General features: G+C 44.1%; 1 protein-coding gene across 1 annotated transcript; it reads right to left on the bottom strand.

The window, feature by feature from the left end:
- Positions 1-7093: 7093 nt before the first annotated feature.
- LOC109945818 (uncharacterized) lies at positions 7094-8116 on the bottom strand. Its single transcript, XM_020552175.1, has one exon. The coding sequence runs from the start codon at positions 8114-8116 to the stop codon at positions 7094-7096; it is 1023 nt and encodes a 340-aa protein (XP_020407764.1).
- Between the last annotated feature and the right edge of the window lie 14520 nt (positions 8117-22636).

Genomic DNA, 22636 nt, shown 5'->3' with positions numbered 1-22636 from the left:
TGGGAGACCACGTCTCAGGTCGCGTGAGGGGATATGTCTGCGGGCAGGTTCACTCAGGTACTAGGCTTACCGATTTACCATATTTCTCGGTATGTGTTTAGTACGTTCAAACGCTTGACTCATGGTACCACACCTTAATCCTTATTCAATTTTTTATCCCGTGGACAACCAATCCCCATGGATTGTTGTCCACAACCAGAATCATTATGAAAACAAAGTGGATACAACCAATTTCCTGACCTCGCGCGAGTGCTAGAAAAATCACTCGACTTCTATCGAGATCCTAATAAATAAAGCAGCTACCTCGACCTAGCATACTAGTATTCATCTCAACAGGAGTCCTGAGATCATGCAACTAGGGTTTCAATCAACTCCTACACCTAAGTGCACAATCAATCCTACAATCATTACGTGTAGTAAAATAGCATAAATAACAGGTTATGCATAAAACCGGGGCTTGCCTTCCAAAGCAGTGGCAGGCAGATCCTCTGGTGCAGGCTCTGGTGCTGGATCCGGGGCTACCTCCTGAGCAGCTCCTTGCTCCGGCACGAGGACGTACTCTCCGTCAGCGAGGTTACAGTCTATCGAAATGCAATGAATATGTATGTCATGATTATGCAGGATTTAATAACATAATGCTAAAGGAAGAAAAACTAAGTTAATGAGTAACTTAGGGTTTTCTTGGTCATACGTGGCTTTTAGTGGTTTATGCTCATCACTCTTGGTTTAGGTTTTGTTAGGGATAGGCATAGTGGATGGGTATTTCCTTTATATATTTCAGTGGACAATTTACAAAGGGTTTTAAGATGACACTAATCTCCAATATTCATTTTCCCTTTTTTTATTTGCTATTTAGGAGTTCTAGGGTAGGTTTGAACTACAACAGTGAATTAACCTTTCCCAAAAATTCTGTAAAAACTACAGTGGCTTGCCATTGGTCAATATAGTTTGTTCTAGGAATTTGATGTTCAAAATAAAAAGGCTATGCTCTAGACAAAAATAACAAAAGTTGTGTAAATGGGCCACTTTGTACTACAACTCTCAACTAGAAGTGGGTTCTGTCCTAAGAGTTATTTTTGTTGGCATCTAACAGTAATAATAAGCTTTTGTGCCAAAAATCACAGAAGGCTAAGAGATGGTTATTTAGTGGTGATTTTCCAAAGTTTAATGCCAAAAAGGCACTTTTCTACTGCCTTGCTTTTTGAAAAATGTCAAACAGCAGATTTCATATTTTTCCTAAGTTCTTAATAACAAAACATTAACTATCCCAAGGGTTGGGGTGTTTTCACCTTGGGGTTATTTTTGTAGGGTTTTTCTAAGTTTTCCTTGTTTTCTTAAAATAAAAGGTATCCTATTTATTTTGTACTAAACCAGAGTATAATAGATTTTTCTAGTGAACTACACTAAATAAGTACCTTAACAAAATTAGGAGTGCCCCCTGGTTCATTATTTAAATCACCTTTTCTATTTTTCTTAACCTTAAGCATATTGTAAAATAAATGGCAAAAGCTACCTTAATGGGGTGGACAGAGAGGTTTAGCATTTTTAAATAGGTCAGTAGGTGGACATAAACTTCTCCAAATTTTCTTAACCTTAGTCAAATAGTGCAACTATTTTTCTTCCTATTATTTAGCTTTTGGCGAAATCAGTATTTAATTCAGAACCCTAAAGTTTTCTGTAGTACATAGGGGTTTTATATTTTTCTCAAGTAGTTTGTATTATTTAAGATCTGACAAAATTGGTTTGACTAAATTTGGATAGATAAAACAGAAGATATGAAATATTCAAGTTTTGTTCAAATTTTAAATTAGTTTTAATAAAGGGTTTTTTACATTGGTCCCCTTAGTTTCGCCACGGTACTCGTTGCTACCCTTAGTTTTTGTCCTTACTCAGTTTTACCCGATTCTCGTTCCCGTTGCTCACAAATACGCCTGGACGCCGTCTCCGTCTACTTTCACGTGTCTTACAGGTCGGGCCCACTACGAAAAAATCCCCACTCCACTCGACACCATAGGAACCGCGCCCGCGCCCGAGCCCTCAACCGGCCGCCGCCCAGGAACCGCGCCCGCGCCGCCGCCCACCCACCACGCACGCGCCCGCGCCCGAGCCCTCAATCGGCCGCCGCCCAGGAACCGCGCTCGCGCCGCCGCCCACCCACCACGCCCGCCACGCCATTGGTAGGAGCTGCCACGCCCGCCGCGGGAGGGAGCAAGCGCCTGGCCAGAGCTGGGCGGTGGATCTCGAGTTCGAGGTCCTCGCGGCGGATCTGGAGCCGCCACGCCGAGCTCGAGTCTGCGGATCCGGCCGCCTCGTGCCTCCAGTCTGCGCGCTCTATTCCCGCGCTCCGTGCCTCCAGTCCGTGGATCCGGCCGCCCCACCGGGAGGGACCCGCTGCTTCGTGGGGGCGGCCCGTCGGGAAGGAGGAAGACGTCGCCTGCCTCTAGCCTCTTGAGTTGGTCCGCGCCCCACGCTTGCCTCCAGTCTGCGGATCCGGTCGCCCCGCCGGGAAGGAGGAAGACGCCGCCGGGAGGGATCCGCTGCTCACCAGGAGGGACCCGCTGCTTCGTGGGGCAGCCCGCCGGGAAGGAGGAAGACGTCGCCTGCCTCTAGCCTCTTGAGTTGGTCCGCGCCCCACGCTTGCCTCCAGTCCGCGGATCCGGTCGCCCCGCCGGGAAGGAGGAAGACGCCGCCGGGAGGGATCCACTGCTCCGTGCCTCCAGCCTCTCGAGTTGGTCCGCGCCCCGCGCTTCGTGCCTCCAGGTTAGGGTTTGAGTTCGGCCACCTGCAGTCCTCCAAGGGTTTAGGGTTCGGCCGCCTGCAGTCCTCTAGTTGGTCCTGTTTGTGATATAACAGTTGTTGCTAACTCATTGTTGCGATATAACAGTTGTTGCTAACTCAAATGCTAAACTGTTTGTGTTTACTAGCATGGATTCACGCATGTCGCGGGCAAGCGGCTCCTCCAATGGAGGACAAGGATGGCCCAGTTATGGTCCAGTGTCGCTGATCCGCTGCCCCAAATGCGAAAGGTCAGAGTCGCTCGTGAGACTAAGATCGAAAAGGTGGGAGAACGGTAACTTTGGTCGAGAGTTCGTGAAGTGTGAAAGCAAGTCATATCGAGATAATAAGGTCCATCCTTGTTTTATCCATTACGGTTGATTTCATTTTTGTGTTTACTGCTGAATTGTGAACCCCTATTTGGATTGTTTAGGTTTTTAAAATATGCAATTTTTTCATGTGGATGGACGATTATGTCAAGATGCTTGAAGGGGCAGGGTTGGTGGGTGGCTCTCGGGAGATGATGGCGTCTAATATGTGGGATGAACGAGCAGATGTGACTACGAACTGGGACAAATTTGCTGCCGAACTGAAGAAGATGAATGACAACATGGTCGAGTTGAAGAAGATGTTTGGAGCCTTTTATGCTTCTATGATTTTTATTGTATTCCTTTTCTTTGTGATGAACTATAATTGTAAGCGCTAAATATGGGATTCATGGTGAACCTGTGCTGAATATTTGTGATGTTGAATTGTGATGGACATTTGTGGTGGTGAATTGAGTATGTGATGGCATTCTAGTGTGGAATTTGTGTGCCATGATCTTTTAGTGTTAAATCTAGTGGGAGACAAATTTATTTGAATTCTGGTGTCATGAGATTTGATTCAGGAGACATACTGCAAAAAAATGGACGTTACATGATTCTGTCGAAAAATCCAAAAAAAACAGGTTCCATACTGCGCTGCAGCCATGGATCAAACCTAGGACCTCCCGCAATGTGAGAACCAGATTACCATTACACTATGTCGTATCTCATGTGAAGTTATAGGAAACTAAACTATCTATATGTTCCTAGTTTGGCTTATAAGTATGTAAAACAAGGTTCAAAAACAAGTTTATATGAAATTATAACTTCAAATTTGTACCTTTTGTCCATCTAACCTTTACAAACTTACTTCATCCATAGTTGTCCCTTTTTTTGGACTATTTACTATTTTGTGGGTTAATTGCCTTCCTAGCCAAAAATAAATAAATAAATAGCAAATTTGGTCAAAAATTAGTGAAACTTGGCATGGAGTCATGTTTTGGTCTTAGTTGCTTAAGGTAAAAAATTCAGAGGATTATGCAAAAGTTTGAATATAGGTGCTTCACAAACGGACACATACCTCACTAAGTTTCATGACATTGGACTACAACTACATGGTTTGAGCTACATTTTATCGTTTTGTGTGGTTTCTTTCCAAGGAAAATGTACAACTTGTTCATCTATCCACTACAAACTTACTTCATCCATAGTTGTCCCTTTTTTGGACTATTTACTATTTTTTGGGTTAAATGCCTTCCTAGCCAAAAATAAATAAATAAATAGCAAATTTGGTCAAAAATTAGTGAAACTTGGCATGGAGTCATGTTTTGGCCTTATTTACTTAAGGTAAAAAATTCAGAGGATTATGCAAAAGTTTGAATATAGGTGCTTCACAAACGGACACATACCTCACTAAGTTTCATGACATTGGACTACAACTACATGGTTTGAGCTACATTTTATAGTTTTGTGTGGTTTCTTTCCAAGGAAAATGTACAACTTGTTCATCTATCCACTACAAACTTACTTCATCCATAGTTGTCCCTTTTTTTGGACTATTTACTATTTTTTGGGTTAAATGCCTTCGTAGCCAAAAATAAATAAATAAATAGCAAATTTGGTCAAAAATTAGTGAAACTTGGCATGGAGTCATGTTTTGGCCTTATTTACTTAAGGTAAAAAATTCAGAGGATTATGCAAAAGTTTGAATATAGGTGCTTAACAAACGGACACATACCTCACTAAGTTTCATGACATTGGACTACAACTACATGGTTTGAGCTACATTTTATAGTTTTGTGTGGTTTCTTTCCAAGGAAAATGTACAACTTGTTCATCTATCCACTACAAACTTACTTCATCCATAGTTGTCCCTTTTTTTGGACTATTTACTATTTTGTGGGTTAAATGCCTTCCTAGCCAAAAATAAATAAATAAATAGCAAATTTGGTCAAAAATTAGTGAAACTTGGCATGGAGTCATGTTTTGGCCTTATTTACTTAAGGTAAAAAAATGGATAAAATATATTTTACTCGGACCTCTGATTCAGTGAATATATTTTAAATGGACAGCAATAGAAATGGACAAGCAACAGAAATGGACAAGTGACTGAACAAGCGCACTGAATAAGTGACTGAATATGCGCCAGAAATGGACAAGCAACTAAATTCAGCTAAACCGAGCAGGCAAACCGAGTGACTGAACAAGTGACTGAAGACAGGCAATGGACAAGCAACAGCGACTGAACAAGTGACTGAAGACAGGCTAAATTCAGTTACAAGTCCAGCAAACCGAGCACAAGCAGGCAACAGCTAAATCGAGCACAAGCAGGCAACAGCTAAATTCAGTTGCATCCAGATATTTGAGTTACATCCAGCTAAATTCAGCTACAAGTCCAAATCCAGTTACATCCAAATTCAGCTACAAGTCCAAATCCAGCTAAATTCAGTTACAAGTCCGCAACGAGCCTTTTCTTGATTTTTGCCTTCTTCATAACCTTGGTCGTTGTATTAGTCGTTGGATTGTCGTCAGTTGTACGTGCACATTCAGTTACAACCTCTTTTCCTCTCTTCCTTTTCTTTTCCCTACACAAAACATGAAAATAGTAAATAATCATGTGAATTTTAGAAACTTGAAAAAATAAAGTATATTTTAGATGAATATAACCTTGACGAGGCAGCAATGGAGGGCAGCACCAAAGCAAAGTCGGAGGGCTCTATCATAGCAACAGAGGAGGGCACGATAGAAGCAGCAGAGGAAGGCACAACGGAGGCAGCAGAGGAAGGCACAACAGAGGCAGCAGAGGAAGGCACGACAGAGGAGGGTACCACGGAGCCAACAGAGGAAGGCACGACAGAGGAGGGTACCACAGAGCCAACAGAGGAGGGTACTTGTGGCTCTAGTGGTTGTAGTGACTGATCCAGTGGCACTTGTGGCTCTAGTGGTTGTAGTGACTGATCATCTCCAAAAGTTGTATCAAGTGCCAATTGTGGCTCTAGTGGCTGATCCTCTCCAAAAGCTGGATCTACTGCATTCTTGCAATTTCTCGCAATATGTCCTAATCCTCCACACCTTTTGCATTTTCTCTTCCTTGGTCCAAGTCCACTACCCTCGGCACTTGACCTTATTCTAGTTTTTCTTGGTCTTCCTGGTGCTCTAGTCTGGATTGGAGGGTTGAGAACGAAACCAGGATTCACGACCTCCCACTGATGTTTTACCTCTATGGAAGGCACATTCTCAGCATATGTTGCTTTGAACTTGGCAATAGAGTAGTACTTATGTACATATTGATCAATTTCGCTGGCTACACCACGAAGAGAAGTAATGAAAAATAGGGCATGGGTGCATGGCAGCCCGGTAATCTGCCACTGCCTACAAGTGCATGTCCTGTTCGATAAGTCCACTGGATATCTCCATTCCCTCTTTTGTTTGTCCAACACTGTCACCTCTGCCTCAAGCGGTCTGCGCTTGATGAAAGACATTTTCAAACCTCTGGTCTTTTCATGCAATGTCTTCATCACAGCTGGGATTATCATGTGGCCATGAAACCTCTCAAGTGCAATTCTTTGACGCAACTCAAACTTTACCATAAGCATTTGTCGAATCTTATCTAGCAACTCCACCAAATGAAGCCCCTTTGTTTTTCTGATCCATGCATTTAATGACTCCGCCAAGTTATTGTTCACATAGTCCACCTTGCACCCTTCACCAAATTTGCTTCTAGCCCATAGATATTTGTGATGACTTTCAATGTATATTTTTAACCTAGAGTTTGTGTACAATTGATTCACATGATAGTTATGCTTTCTAAGGCTATATGTCAATGATGCTGGCCATAAGTTGTCATCAATCAACTTTCCCTTGAATGATTTGCCCAAGTTTGAAGCAAAATGCCTCATGCATTCCCTATGCTCTACTCCAGGAAACACATAATCCACTGCAGTTTCTAAACCCTTGCAAGCGTCTGTGTGTATAGTCAATCCATGTGGAAACCCTATAACCTGACGCAAATTCTATAGGAACCATGTCCAACTTTCTGTTGACTCTGCCTCGAGGACACCATAAGCCACTGGAAAGAGCCAATTATGTGCATCAATGGCACAAGCAGCTACTAACTGGCCTCTAAACCTCCCATAAAGAGCTGTTACATCCACTGCTAAATAAGGCCTGCAACCAGCTAAGAACCCACTCCAACATGCTTTGAATGAAACGAACACCCTTCTAAAACATTCTTTGTTCAAAATCTTGCCATTCACTTTATAATCCACCGTATGATGGTTAATCTCAACAACACTACCTGGGCACGCCTTCTCCACTTCAGCTTTGAAAGTGAATAATAAGTTAAAGCTTTCCTTCCATGGGCCATAAATCTTGTCAAGAGCCATTTCCTTGCCATAATACACTCTCATGTAAGGCACCAAAATGTTGTACTTCTCTTTAATCTTCTTTACGAGTTCAGTTGTACCAATGCATGGGTTATCTGTCACCCATTCTAATACTGCATCTGCACACCATCTACTTTTAACTACCTTATGTGACCCTTTTCTTTCACTTGGACAAGTGTGAGGAGATGGATTCACTTTGACCTGAATAATTGTACTATTCCGCATACAGGAAGCATGTATCCTCCACTGACACCTCTCAAATGCGCAATGAACAGTCATTCTTGTTGGCTCACTCTTTTCAATTACATAATCATACTCACCTTTGATGCAATAGGTAGCAAGTGCATTCCTAAATTCGGTCATCGATGCAAATGTGCTGCCTTCTTTTAAGGATGGATTATCTCTGTCATAATCATTTCTTGGTACATCATCACCCTCTCCTTGCTCATCCACCCCCATAGCTATGTTTTCCTCCTCCTCCTCTTCATCAGTCTCTTCAAATTGTGCCCCTGTGAAAATGTCTCCATCATAGTCCTCGAATTCTAGCATATCCCACTTGTCAACAAACTCAGGATACTGTCTTTCATCATCATCAGGTGCAGCAACTACTTCTATTGGTTCAACCTCATCATCGGGAATAATATGATTCATCCTATTTCATAGGAAATAACGACTTTAAGAACTCATATAGTAGCCAACATTTATAGAGAGTACAGGGCATGAGCTGAGAGAAATGGCAATGGCGTGCGGGCGGCTCACTGTGCTTCCCCAGCGGTCGCGCGCGTCGATGTTGGCCTTCCAAGTGAGCAGCACCAATTCTTCAAAAAAAAGCTGAGCAGCACCCTGACGACGTCGCGGTGGCTCTAGCACGCGGCGATGTGCAGGGCGGTGTCGCTGTCGAGGTTAATGCTGTTGACGTCGACGCCGCTGCGCAGCAGGCCCTCGATTCAATAAGACAATAACCCTGTCAAAATCGTGCAGGTCAAGATTGTGGATTTTGTGCAGGGTGAACGCTGCGCTAATTGGACGAATGAAAGTCAACCGAGAGCTTACCCCGGACCAGGAGCAACTGGCCTCCGCCGCCGGTGCCGGAGCGTTGCCGTCCCCGGTGGCCAGATGTGCTGAGCGCTGCAGCGAGCGCGCCGAGCCGGCCGACAAGACAGATAGGCGCTGGAGCGCGAGCAGGACCGACGGCTGCACAGGCTTCTCCTTCCACGACGAAGCTACGCGAGCAGAGGCGCAAACTGGGCTAGCGGCGGCCGGAGCTCGAGCAGGACCAGCGGCAGCGGTGCTGGGCCGGAACGCGAGGATCTGACAGTCGTGTGGGCGTGAGCAGGGACGCAAACCAAGACTAGTCACTGCGGTAGCCGGAGTGCGAGTAGGGTCGGCGGCGGCAGTGCTAGGCCGGACCACGGTCCGCCGGCTGTGGTGGGTGCGAGCGTGAGCTGGAATGGGAAGATCAGAGAGATTGGGGAATACGAGCGTGAGCTGGAATGGGAAGATCAGAGAGATTGGGGAATAACAGAGAATATTGGGAAAACGACGTTGGTGGTGGTGGGTCCCAAGTGTAAGTAACGGAGATGGATGGTAACGGCATTGGTGGGCATTGCTGAGTAGTTTTTGTGCAGCAAGTGTAGAATTGAGGAGGATGCAGAACTACGGGTAAAAGTGAGTAACATGTCTAAACTAAGGATATAGATGTAAAAATCCTTTAATAAAAGGTTTCCTGGAAAACCACTTTGCACCGAAGTCCCTGGGTTATTTCCAAACTAACTCTCTCAGTTATACCCCCGCGCTACTATTCATCTGAGTCGCTGACATTGCGCAAAACCCCCTAGCTTTCTCTTCTTCTCCCCCGCGGTCCCTCCCTAGGTTTAAACAGTACCCGCAAGAAAGAAAATGGCGGCGCGGCTTACCGGCGGTGAGAGAGGTCCGACGAGGGGCGGGGTTGGCTAGGCTCTGGCGGTCACAACGGTGTACGGCTCGACGGCGAGGGTGGCCGGAATCGCCCGGTCCACGTGCGCAGACGGGTGCTCTCGTCGGCGGCGGGTGTGCCGGCAAAACCACGGCGACCTGGTTCAATCCAGTGGCACGGTGAGCTTCACGGGGTGACGTAGAGGCCGTGTGCACAAGGAATCGAAGAATGACGCAGGGGATTACCCGGTCTACGCTCGCCGGCGGTCAGGTGGAGTCCGGCGACCGTGGACTGGCTTCTCCGGCGAAGCAAACTCTGATTCCTCGCTCGGGGAGCTTCACCGAGGTGTGCACAGTCTTCTCCGAGGGTTGGACGGGGTTGGGAAGGGCTTGGTTGGCCGGTCTACGGTGGCAGGGGCTCGAGTGGCCGCGGACACGCCGTGCACGGGCAAACGCCGGTGAGTTTGAGCTCCGGTGAGGTTGAGTGCGTGCGGAGGGGTACGGTTAAGGTCCCTGGGCGTTTTATAGGCGCGGGCGCGGCCATGGCGTCGGCTGGTCTTTGGCGCGACGTGGGGCACGCGGGGGCACGCGCGGGCGTGCTCTGGCGAGCTCAGAGCGCGTCGAACACGTGGCTCTTTGCTTCTGCCCGTGTTCTTCCCTCTACTGAGCAGCCAAAACGTACGAATCTTGCCCTAGAGCCTATGAGAGATCTCTTCTCTGCACCTACAGCTACCTAGTTCATGTGAGTTCCAAGGGTAGATGTGGTCGGGTTAGAGAGATATGGGGGTGGGAAGTCGGCTATGTCAGACATGTCCAAACCGAGACAAAAATGGTGCCAAGTCGTGTCAAACGTCTAAGGGTAGGTGTCAACTTTTTCCAGGGCATTCTAGGGTTAATTTGGCGCCACTTTGTCAATTGTGTCGAAGTGGTTTGAAGTTTGAATGAGGGTGAACATGTGTGATCCTTAGATTAGGTGTAGATTTTGACTTAGAGAGAATTAGAGAGCTCTAGCTCTTTATCTACTTAAGGAATGGATTTGGGGTTTCTTAAGGGGTCTTTTAGCAATGTTTCCTCTCTATATTTGTAGCTTAATAATTTACTTAACTTTATTCCAAAGGTTTGGTCATGATTTGCACCTTTGCTTAATCTCTCCCCTTTAACCAAGGTGTTTAGGAGATAGGGGTTCAAGAGAGGTCTAGGGTTTACTCCCTTCTTGTACAAGGTGATAAGTGCACACAACTTGGGTAATGCTTTTGGTCATTCACACCTCTTGGTTAAAACCTAACCTCCAAGGCTCCTACACCCTGCTCCTTAAGTTTCTTCCACATGTGATCCTAGTCATTAGTGCATAGATGTGCCCCAGCCATGGTAACACCTGAGGTGTTACAGTCGGCTTCGCCAAATAAGGAAGGAGATCCGCACCAGACAGTGTCCGGTGGTGCACCAGACTGTCCGGTGCACCAGGCGACAGAAGGCAAGAATTGCCTTCCTGGAATGCTCTCAACGGCTCCTAGCTGCCTTGGGGCTATAAAAGGGACCCCTAGGCGCATGGAGAAGAACACCAAGCATTATCTAAGCATTCCTAAGCACCAAGACTTCGATTCCGCGCATTTGATTCTTTGTGATAGCAACTAGAGCTCCATTTGAGTTGTGAACTCGCTGGGTTGTGTTGTGAGCTCTTGTTGTGACTTGTGTGCGTGTTGGTACTTTGATTTCGTGTCTTGTGTGCGTTGCTCATCCCTTCCTTACTCCGTGCTTCTTTGTGAACATCAAAGTGTAATGGCGAGAGGCTCCAAGTTGTGGAGATTCCTCGCAAGCGGGATATAGTAAAGTAAAAGCAAAACACCGTGGTATTCAAGTGGGTCTTTGGACCGCTTGAAAGGGGTTGATTGCAACCCTTGTCCGTTGGGACGCCACAACGTGGAGTAGGCAAGTGTTGGACTTGGCCGAACCACGGGATAAACCACTGTGCCATCTCTGTGTTGATCTCTTTGTGGTTATCGTAGTTCTCCTCTCTAGCCACTTGGCTTATTCGTGCTAACTCCTAATCAAGTTTTGCGGATTAAGTTTCAAGTTTTTACAGGATCACCTATTCACCCCCCTCTAGGTGCTCTCAGTATCATACCGGCTTAAGATGACTTCGTGCCTCGTCACCAGCTAAGATTCGCCCACCCTTCGTCCAAATTTGTGTTATAAATCTATTCCCAATACTTTGGGCTAGGCTGGGGATATCAACTAGGTCTGCTGGAGATAAACTGAAGTTCGGTCTATTTACTATCTTTCTGTGCGTGCAACCAGCCTTCATAAAAGCTACAGCTGTGCCGCGAGAAGCCAACAGGGCACAGAAGTCACCATGCCCAGCTATTACTTCGTCAAGCGCCTCAACTTCGGTTTCAATATGCTCGAAGGTGCTTGGAAAGTCTTCAACCGAAGGCTCAAATTTTTCAGAGCTGGCTCCCAATGAGTTGAAGACCTGTCTTAACTGTTGCACGTAGCGGTTGCCGAAGTTCAAGCAAATATTCTAAAGTTCTTTTAAGGATTTTTGTAGATTTGAGCTTTTCTCGGCTTCGGCTTCAAGCCTTGCATCAAAATTCTTCCTTTCTTGTTTGAAGCTTTCTGATTTTCGGAGGAGTTCATCGTTTAATCTAGCAACTTCGGCTTGGGCTTCTGCCAATGAACCCTCCATTGTCTGAAGAAGGAAGTCCTTTTTCTCCAGAGAAGCTTCTTGATCTTTGATTTTCTTTTCTAGGCCCTCGATTATAATCTCATTCTTTTTATCCTCGAGATCTTGTTGCATCTTTAGTGCTTTGCTTAGTAGCATACTCTATACAAAATAGCCTTCATCAGAAATCTTTGCTTCATCACAAAAGACTAAAAAGCTGAGGAAAAAGCTTTACCTTAAAATTGGAATAGAATAAGCTGCCAACGATATGTTGTCGCCGGTAACTGCTAATGTCAGCTTCAAGCTTCGGAAAACCAACACTCTTCGACAGAGTGCTAATAATCTTTGCCCCAGTGCGGTCTCGAATGCATCCTAAGGCTTCTTCATTGATTCCACCAAAGAGCATGGCTCCTGGTTGGTAGCCACATGATGCAGCATACTCCTGCAGCTCCTCCTTCTCGTTCTTGGATAATTCTTGACCAACTAGATTCTGAAAATTGAAGCCCTTTTCTTCCGAATTATCTTCGACAATTTCTTTCCCTTTCTCAGGCACTACGGCCGTGACTTCTTCTGTAGCCGCAGCAGTTTCCTCTGCAGCCATATCCAAGAGCACTTTATCAATAGCAGATAACGTACTCTCCAGATTGGTAGCTTTGGCGGCCGTAGCTTCGGCAGAAGTATCTGCTTCGGCAGCTGGTGTCATCTTTGATGCTGAGGCCAGCGTGGTGTTTCCTCAATAGCTTGCATAACAGTAATAATTCTTCGCTTTTTAGGCCCAACCGCCTTTTTCGTTGCCGAAGGCTCATCCTTCTTCTGTAAAAGCTTCGTAAGATGCGGCCCCAGAGGACTTAGCAGCTTGATAGGTAAAGATTTAGTCATTACCTTTAAAATTTCTTCTACTTCGGCAGCAGAAGGTGTTGAAGGAGTTTCCTCTTCCATCTCAACCACCTTCGGAACTGGAGCAGCTCTTCTCTTCTTCGAAGTCACCATATTTGGCTCAGGACTGGATTTTCTCTTCTTCATAGTTTTTTCGTCCTCTTTCACCATTCTAGCAGCCTGCCTGCTCAGAACACTAACAACCCTTTTTCTCTTTGTCCCTTCGGCACCCTTGCTGAGTCGCTCATAATCAGGGTATTCAAAATTTAAAGCGTCCATTACCCGATTCAACCTTCATTTTGGTCGGGTGTCGAAGGCTGCAGTCATTAATTGATCTTTTTTGGTATAATTGCCCAAAATTTCATTGCACATAGTCTCAATCATCTTCAACCACTCTGGCAGGGCTCCTTGAACTACTTCTCAAACTCAAAGCGATAAGGCAACCGCACAAGTTCAAGTGTTTTCTTCGTTCCCTTTAGCTTTGGCATGCTGAATTCACTTAACGTCGGAGACGTCCTGTTAGACAAGTATTCTTGAACTAGATCCCTGGTGCTGATTTGTTCAGCCACCACTCTAAATTCTGCTACAGCCAGTTGGCATGCTAACTTAACCCTGCCGTCATGTTGCACAAGGGTCTGGTCATCCCGATGCTTAAAACCAGTGGGCTCATCACCATCGTCATCAGTTTCCCTCTTTTCTTCTCATCGGCCTTAATGTAAAACCACTCACTCTTCCAGACAGTTGGCCACTTGGTGCGATAGCTGAGGATCGGAGCCTTTGTATCCTTGCGATACGCGAAGTTATAACAGCCAAAATTTTCATGTAGCCTGTCTTCTCTAGCCTTCGTTTGGTAGTGCAACTCATGCACTCGGCAGAAAGCTTCAGCATTTGGGTCCATCCCTTGGCTTCGAAGGGCCCAGATGAAGATGCTGAGTCTAACGATAGCGTTAGGGGTCAGCTGATGAAGATAAATTTCAAAATTATTCATAACTTCTCCTATCATCTCATTCAGGGGAAACCGTAATCCCGCTCTGTAAAAGCTTTTGAAAACTACTACTTCGTCATTCTTCGGTGTTGGAGTGGTTTCTTCTCCGGCAAAGCGAATAAGCTTCTTTTCAGCCTCTCCAAAGTAGCCCAGTTTCATCATCATGGGCACGTCAGCTTCGGACACAGTAGATTTCTCAAAATCCAAGTGGCTGGGTTTTGACGGAATCAGAATGCTAAAATCTTCCTCTTCTTCATCAGCATTCTCTTCTTCAATATCAGCCTGCTCAGCTTCGGCAGCAGAAGTACCTTCGTCAGCAATCCCCTTCATCACAACTAAGCCCGATTGTCTCATGACTTCAGAAATCGGAGCTGTCTCGGTGGCCTCAGTCTCCTCTCCTTCACGAGTCACCCTCGCAATCGAGCGTACTCTGGCCATCTGATAGATCTTTTGCGGTTTTTACGAAGCTGACATTTTTTACAGTTTTGACGAAGCTTTTTCTTTTGACGAAGCTTATTCAAAATGATGGTTCGCTCGAGAATGCAGTGAAAAAGCTTCGACTATGGTTAAATTTTTCAATAGCACAATAGTGCAATGCCAATGAATGTTGTGATAACTACACACGTACCCGTCTGTTTATATAGTGCTGCAGGTGGGAAGGTGAATCGTCAGGTCGCCCGCACCCGCTGAACAGTCGCCCGCACCCGCTGAATGGTGGACCAGTCGGCACCTGGGAAGTAAATCATCGGATCGTTCGTACCCGCTGTGTGGTGGGCCACCTTGCGCTCGAAATATTTTAATCGTTTCTCGGCAACGAGCTCAGGGAAGGTGTTTTTCGAACCTTCGGCATTACGAAGCCTTGGAGATTTTTCATGGATCAAGCTCGTTACGAAAAACGACCTAGCACCGCGAAGGGGCTACTGTTGGGGGCCTGCTTCGTCGCCGAAGGTCCTCTAAGCAGAAACACCTTCGAAAGAACGGCATATAAGCAAACACAACACGAAGGTACGCGCCGAAGCTACGATCCAAGAAGCTTCGGCATAAGCGACATGCCTTGAGACGAAGGGCTACACCGACTTAAAGAGAAAAAGACCGATCAGTCCATGATAGTTTGTATCATGATTGTAACTAGTCATCAAGGACATCAATGTAATTTTGACCGGGCTGTGTCCCGTGCCTATAAATAGGTGAACAGTACCCCCGTACTGTTCACGCTGACTTGTATTCATTCAGGCGTCACGCTTGGACTTTCTGCTTTCTGCCGAGCCGAAGGTACAAACGTAATTCAATATTATTCATGATGATATAATAAAGATATATTAATGGTGTTATACAATTATTCATGTTATTTCTCATATTTCATATGCTTCTACTTCCATTAATATACACTGTGATGATGAAAATATGTCCTTCATAACCTTCGTCAGAGGATCATTATATCCTAAAAGAAATAATGCTTCGAAGGACGAAGGTCTTTAACCATTAACATTTTGTGTTGCCTTGTTCTTAACTCATAGCATTTGAGAACAAGTCCCCAACAGGGGGAGGTTTCACTTAGTCAAAGGAAAAACATTTGAAACAGGGGGAGAAATTTCAAATCTCAAAAATGCGTTTTGCAATCAAATTTCTATACCTCTGACTATTTGCAAAAGTTTTTGAAAAAGATTTTTCCAAAAGAATTGCAAAAATAAACAAGTGGTGCAAATGTGCTCCAAAATGTTAAACAAGTTACATTTCTACACTTCATATTTGCACATCAATCTCAATTGCAAACTAGTTACATTTGTATGAAGTCTTTCATTGGTTTAATTCTAAGAAACCTATGCACATCAATCTCAATTGCAAACTAGTTACATTTCTACACTTCATATTTGCTTTGGTTAGTGTTGGCATCAATCACCAAAAAGGGGGAGATTGAAAGGGAAATGGTCTTAATCATTTCCTATAATCGATTTTGGTGGTTGACGTCGAACACAAACCACGTGAACTAACTAGTTTGTCTAGATGTCATTTATCTCAGGTGCATAAGGTTCAACACGAACCAAGAAAGAATTTCAGTTAGGGACACAATCGAAAATAGAGCAAAGGACTTGAGTGTGTTGAAATTTGGTACACCGGACACTGTCCGGTGCACCAGGCCCGAGCAGAATCAAAACAGCCACTCTTGGGAATTCGAGGGGCACCCTCTGCTATAATTTACCAGACTGTTCGATGTGGCACTGGACTGTCCGGTGAGCCAGCGGAGCAACGGCTCCCTGCGCACCAACGGTCGACTGCTCAGATGAACAGTGTCAAATAGTGCCGCGCAAAAGTCAGAGGTCACCGAACTGTTCGGCGCAGCAAAAAGACAAACAGCTCCAACGATCAACAGCTCCAAACACTAACGGACGCGCTGACGTGGCGCGCACCGGACAATGAACAGTACCTGCCCGGTGCGCCACTGGACTGTCTGGTGCGCCCATCGCCAGCAACGACTAGGATGTGGTTGGGGGCTATAAATGCCCCCAACCACCTCATTCAAAGCCATCCAAGCATTCTGAGTTTCTCATTCATTGCAAGAGCAAAGTCCAACACTCCAAGACACAATCAAAGCAATCAATCCACTCAAAGTTCCCAAAATCAACGCTAGTGCTTAAGGGCTTGTGAAAGGATCATCTGTGTTCTTTTGTTGCTCTTGTCGCTTGGATTGCCTTTCTTCCTTCCTCACTCTTTTTCTAAGTGCTTGTAAAGCTAAGAAAGAGACACCAAGTGTGTGGTGGTCCTTGCGGGGTCTTAGTGACCCGTGTGATTAAGGAGAAGTCTCACTCGGTCTAAGTGACCATTTGAGAGAGAGGGAAAGGGTTGAAATAGACCCAGCCTTTATGGCCTCCTCAACGGGGACTAGGTTCTTTGGAACCGAACCATGGTAAAACAAATCACCGTGTCTACTCACTTTGATTCTCGCTTGATTTGTTTGCCCTCTTTCCTCTCCCTAACGTTTCCTTGCTAGCATTGATTTGAGTTTGCTCCTATACGTCATCCGCATCCTTTGAGCAACTCCTAGCAAGAGAAACAATCTTTCGGACTTGAATTTAATTCTATCGCTAACCCTGGCCTTAGTGTGTGTTTAAGTTTATAAATTTTAGGTTTCGCCTATTCACCCCCCTCTAGGCGACTTTCACCGTCACGTCGGCCGTCTCAATACGTCACGGTCTGAGTCAAGACCTTCACCTTCTTCGCCTTCGGCGCACTAGAAGACGCCGAAGCAACTATTTTCCTTTTCCCCTTTGTTTCCGAGCAGGAAAACAGTAGTCAGGGTAGATAAACTCGATAACACTAAAAACCCTATTCAGTCTCTTTTTCCCTCGAGCGCCGAAGGCCACTATCATAGCTTCGTCTTCGGCCCTCGAGTAGGCTCCAAGCAGTTCATCAATTGTTGCTTCTATAGCATCCAACCAGTCATCATTCGATTCGTCAAACCGATCCCTAAATTGAAATGTGTACTTCAGATAGATCAGGCCACTTTGGCTGGAGCCACCGACAACTTCCTTCGGCATTTCCCATCCACTCGCAAGGGGCCATACTCTGTAAGCAATATGCTCTTGAATCAAATCCCTTATGTCGATGTAGGTGTATATAGTATTGAAAGCTGTCTGGCGCGCTTGCACATCATTTGCGAGTGTGACTGAAGGTCTTCTAATGCCAAAGCGAGACCATATAGGACGTTGAATGATGCCCCTTATATCCTCCCTCTAGTCTATATCATTTTTCACATAAAACCACTCCTGCATCTAAGAGCCTGGCCACTTCTTCCGAAATGTAGGCATAGGGTAGTTGGTCCCAGAGCGGGGCACGAAGTTGTAGCAGCCGAAGTTATTGTGATATTGCTCTTTCCCAGTTGCTTTCGTATGATAGGATAATTCGTGAATATTACAGAAGCACCTGGCATCTGGTTCGAACCCTTGGCTCCTCATGGCCCATATGAAAACCCCTACTTTAATAAGAGCCTTGGGGATAAGTTGATGAAGATATATTTTGAAAGTTTTCAAAACTTCGACCAACATCTTATGCAGTAGGAAACGAAGCCCCGCTTTCGCGAAGCTTCTGAAAACCACCACCTCATTAGCTTCGGGAAGAGGAACGGTGCTCTCCCCTCCGGCGCTTACAATAAAAATATCACGAAAGTATCTACCTTTAATTGCTTTGATCTGACCTTGCTTAACAGATGATGTGGCGGAACCGCCCGAATTATTCCAGCTTAAGTGCCCAAGTCACACCCTTAAAGGCAGCAACACACTTAAACCGAAATAACCCGTCAGTCCCTCAGATCTAGTCCGATAAAGCCACTAACAGGATCGAGTACCATTAGCTCACTCGAAGGTGAGGCACAGAGAAATACAATAAAGCATAATACCATAAATTATCATTAGTGATTACATCATCGGAGTTTCAGAAATAATAACCATAATTTTTAATGCAGCGGAAATAACTAACGGAGAAAACCGAGTAACATGCAGCTGTTTAGCTGAGGGGTTTGGTTTGCCAAAAGCACTAGCTGAGTCTAAAATCAATTTTTAGCTTTTCAAGTTTTAGTATGATCCTTTTAAAACTAGATGTCTACCTAGCTAGTCATACATGGTATCAAACATTTTTGTCAATCAACATCCTTTACCAGTCACCTCATTTCCACTTATTACTCAATGTAGCAACATGGATCAAGCAGTCTCATTAGCTGCGAGAAGCAGACGATTCGAATCGAGTTTTAACCTTGCAAGGTAAACCTAAACACACGACGTGGCGAGGCACTCCTTCCCCACACACATCAACTGTCCCCATCGATTCCCTGGCAACAGAACAGGGCTCACCGCCTTGGCGTACAATGCCTCACTGACCCCGACTGCCGTCGTGCAGTGACCGCACTTGTACCCACCATAACCGGAATGGGAGACCACGTTTCAGGTCGCATGAGGAGTAAAGTCTGCGAGCAGGTTCACTCAGGTACTAGGCTTACCGATTTACCATATTTCTCGGCATGTGCTTAGTACGTTCAAACGCTTGACACACGGTACCACACCTTAATCCTTATTCCAATTTTCGTCTCGTAGACAACGCATCCCATGGATCATTGTCCACGGACCATCATCATTGCGATATAAAAATGGATACAACCAATTCCTGACCTCGCGCGAGTGCTAGAAAAATCACTCGACTTCTACCGAGATCCCTAATTAGTAAAGCAGCTACTCGACCTAGCATACTAGTATCCATCTCAAAGGAAATCCTGAGTTCATACAACTAGGGTTTTCAGACAACTCCTACACTTAAGTGCACATTACAAACCTACAATCATTAAGTGTAGTAAAATAGCATATATAACGGTTATGCATAAAACCGGGGCTTGCCTAGAATTTAACACTTAGATAGTGTTTGCTGGGTGGCACTCGCTTTGCGAGCATCCACTGGTTATGTCCATCATTCTTCAGGTTGTCCACCAACAGCATCTTGTGGTTGGCACCACATCACTTGCACGATCGTCATCTCTCGGTCCTAAATGAGATGCAAGATGCATATATATGAATATCTCAAAAATATCACAAGATATTCCAATACATGATAGCGAACTAAACACTAATTTTAAACACTAATTTGTAAGACACTGCAACGATTATACGCAAGCGCTAGCTATTCGTACGTTATCGGCGTTCATTCTTAACACCATTAAAAAGACGACAACATTTTAGATATTTACGCAACACAAATACGACATCACAATCAACTAGAGAAAGAAACATATAAAACAGGACACATATGTTATCTCAAACTTAGCCATTACAAGTCTATGTCCGTTAAGTGCTAACTAAGCATTTTTAGCCAAAAGGTTGAACTAACAATTAAATAAGCACATGCAGATTTTTAGGACAGCAGCACAACAATTATTTGTTTTAATCATAACTCTTCAAATATTAATCCAAAAATATCAAACTAGAACTTTCTGGAAAGCTTAGAAAGTTCTCTACAACTTTGGTATTTTTACTCAGCATGATTCAACACTTAGCAAGGTCAAAAAAGTGCTAACACAACAGCTCTGTCCAGATTTGGACAGATTCAGACTTGCAACTTCAACAACTCACAACTAAAGAATCAGACATCCAAACAAAGTGATCTTAGACTTTCTGGAAAGATAATTAAATGTTCTACAAAATATTTACAAACATCCCTGGCTGGTTTAATATGTATCAAGGGTAAAATACACAATGAAGGCTGTGCTGTCCAGAACTGGACAGATTCAGTCTTCACACTTTCAACATCCATAACTTAATCTTTAGACCACCAAAAAGAGTGATCCAAGACTTTTTGGAAAGCTTGGAAAAAGCACTACATAATTTTTATAATCACCAAGAAGTGATTCTAAGTTTAATCAAATCAAACATTGCAGTTTTCGAAATCTGTTCTGACAGAGGACAGAACATAGCAACCAGTTTGTAAAATTCATAACTCCTAAACTGTCAGGCCTATGGTTATGAAATTTTAACACAAGCAAGATAAGAAAAGCATCTACAACTTTCTTATAATCGACAAGGACCAATTCTAACATTAACTTAAGCAAACAATGCAGTTTCTGAAATCTATACAGAAATTGGACAGATTAAGTTACTGAATTCGTAAAAAGCGTAACTCCTAAACGATCAGACTTATGGCTGTCAGTGTTTAACACAAGTAAGATAATAAAGTTATCTACAACTCTTCTATAGGACTTTTCTACAAAAAACATAATTTAGTTCATCAAAGATACAGCACGGGGAAATCACTATGTGCAGTCCAAAACAGCATTTAATAAATTTCAGCTCTTATTTACTTCAAGAATTACCATGTTGTAGAGGCTGGAATTATTCTAACTTCAAGGCACACTTAAGGATAGTCACACAATAGATGACGTGATGGCTACGTAGTCATGCCATCACTTCACCACACAATCCCAAGTAACAAAACAACTCTAATCGAACTTGGCATTTAGCCGATCGATTTCTACCCATTTTTTTTCATACCACCACTACACGACATCCAAATACATTGAATGACTCGTTCACAATTCACATACATCTTTACCAAAACATTCCCACATCGCTTGCAACTTAACCTAAGCTTCACTACACAATTTCAGGACATCTACTTAATTCATGAATCTCATCGTCACACACATCGACTCGATTTGAATTAACCGCACATGTCTATCACATGAATGGAGCATTTCAACAAATATCCTAAAACAAACTAACTGCATCACACATCTTTTATTACAAACCTACTTGGCCACTCAAAAACATCTATTCGAAGTAATGAACACAACCGTACACTATGCGTGATGTGAAATTCAATAAACGCATAAGGTGTATTGGCTCGACTTATAAATATAGAGGAAGTGATGACTACTTTGGCATGTCACCACCTCTCTAATTAAGCTAAGACAATTTCCACCTATAACGACCAAACATTCATGTCGAGCACACTCTACTTTACCATGTCTCGCATACAACCATATTGTGGCATGCACTCGAGACACTTCGGTTCAACTTAACACAATCACTACTACAACGCATTTCGACATACACGTTTGACAACATCGTGCTCAAACAAACCCACATTTCCAATCTACTTATCACATCCAACCAACACCACGTTTGATAGCACACCTTTCTAACTAAACATATCTCGTCTTCCAAACACCCCTCATATGTCACATAATTTACATTTTCCACTTAATCTAACCTACACCAACGATGAATACATAAATATAATTATTGTAGACTGACTCACTAGCCGAGTGCGGAAGTCACCAAGCATGCTTTAGGATTTACCAAATTTTTGCCGCACTAACACATTAATGTACGATGAAGCATGTTAGCAAACAATTAACACATTCGCGACCAAATCCCTACGACGCACCAAAGAACTATCACAGCCACATATCTATCCAATCCAACAACAAAATAACACCTCGGCTCACCCACGCACCTATGTGTCCCCATAATACGCACAAGGCATCAACCCCACAAGTGACTCCAACCGGATTACTCATACTCTCATTTGCATCGACTATCACAATCACCGATCACATGCATAAAACCAATACACTTTTCACATAAACATCTATCAATGTATTCCCTAAAACATCATCCACATTTATTCGTTTATTTATTTAAACTTAGTCTTCGCATCAAACAACACATCACATATATTCCTATCGAAATATAAAAACATCCGAGTTCTTTTCTACTTCTTTTTCTTTCGCCACAAACTTCAATCCATACCAATACAATTTTTACAAATATACACACATGCACCACATCGACCAATTTATACGAATCATCAACCACCAATCTCTAACTCGAAATCATGAACACAACCATACTACGACCTATCGCCGAAACATTTCAACCACATCTATACAATTTATTAATAAAGTCAATCGATAGCGACATGCATCGGCTCACCATAAACAAACCCAATCGGTGTTTGTAAGAACGATGGCGATTCCGATTTGTGCATCGCTCCGAACATCGACGAGCGTTGGGCGGCTTGCCTTCTCCTCCACGCAAAACACGGGATTCCTCTCCTTCACAAAACAAAACAAAACAACACACATACACAACACAGGAAAACAACACCGATGCGGAATCGAATAAGGATCGTCGTGGTCTCACCGGGGGTGAACGATGTCGCGGATGGGGCTGCACAAATCGGGCAAAGTGAGACG

Source organism: Zea mays, chromosome 4 (genome assembly GCF_902167145.1).
Source record: "Zea mays cultivar B73 chromosome 4, Zm-B73-REFERENCE-NAM-5.0, whole genome shotgun sequence".
NCBI lineage: Eukaryota > Viridiplantae > Streptophyta > Magnoliopsida > Poales > Poaceae > Zea > Zea mays.
This window is presented reverse-complemented; position numbering and strand designations above follow the sequence as displayed.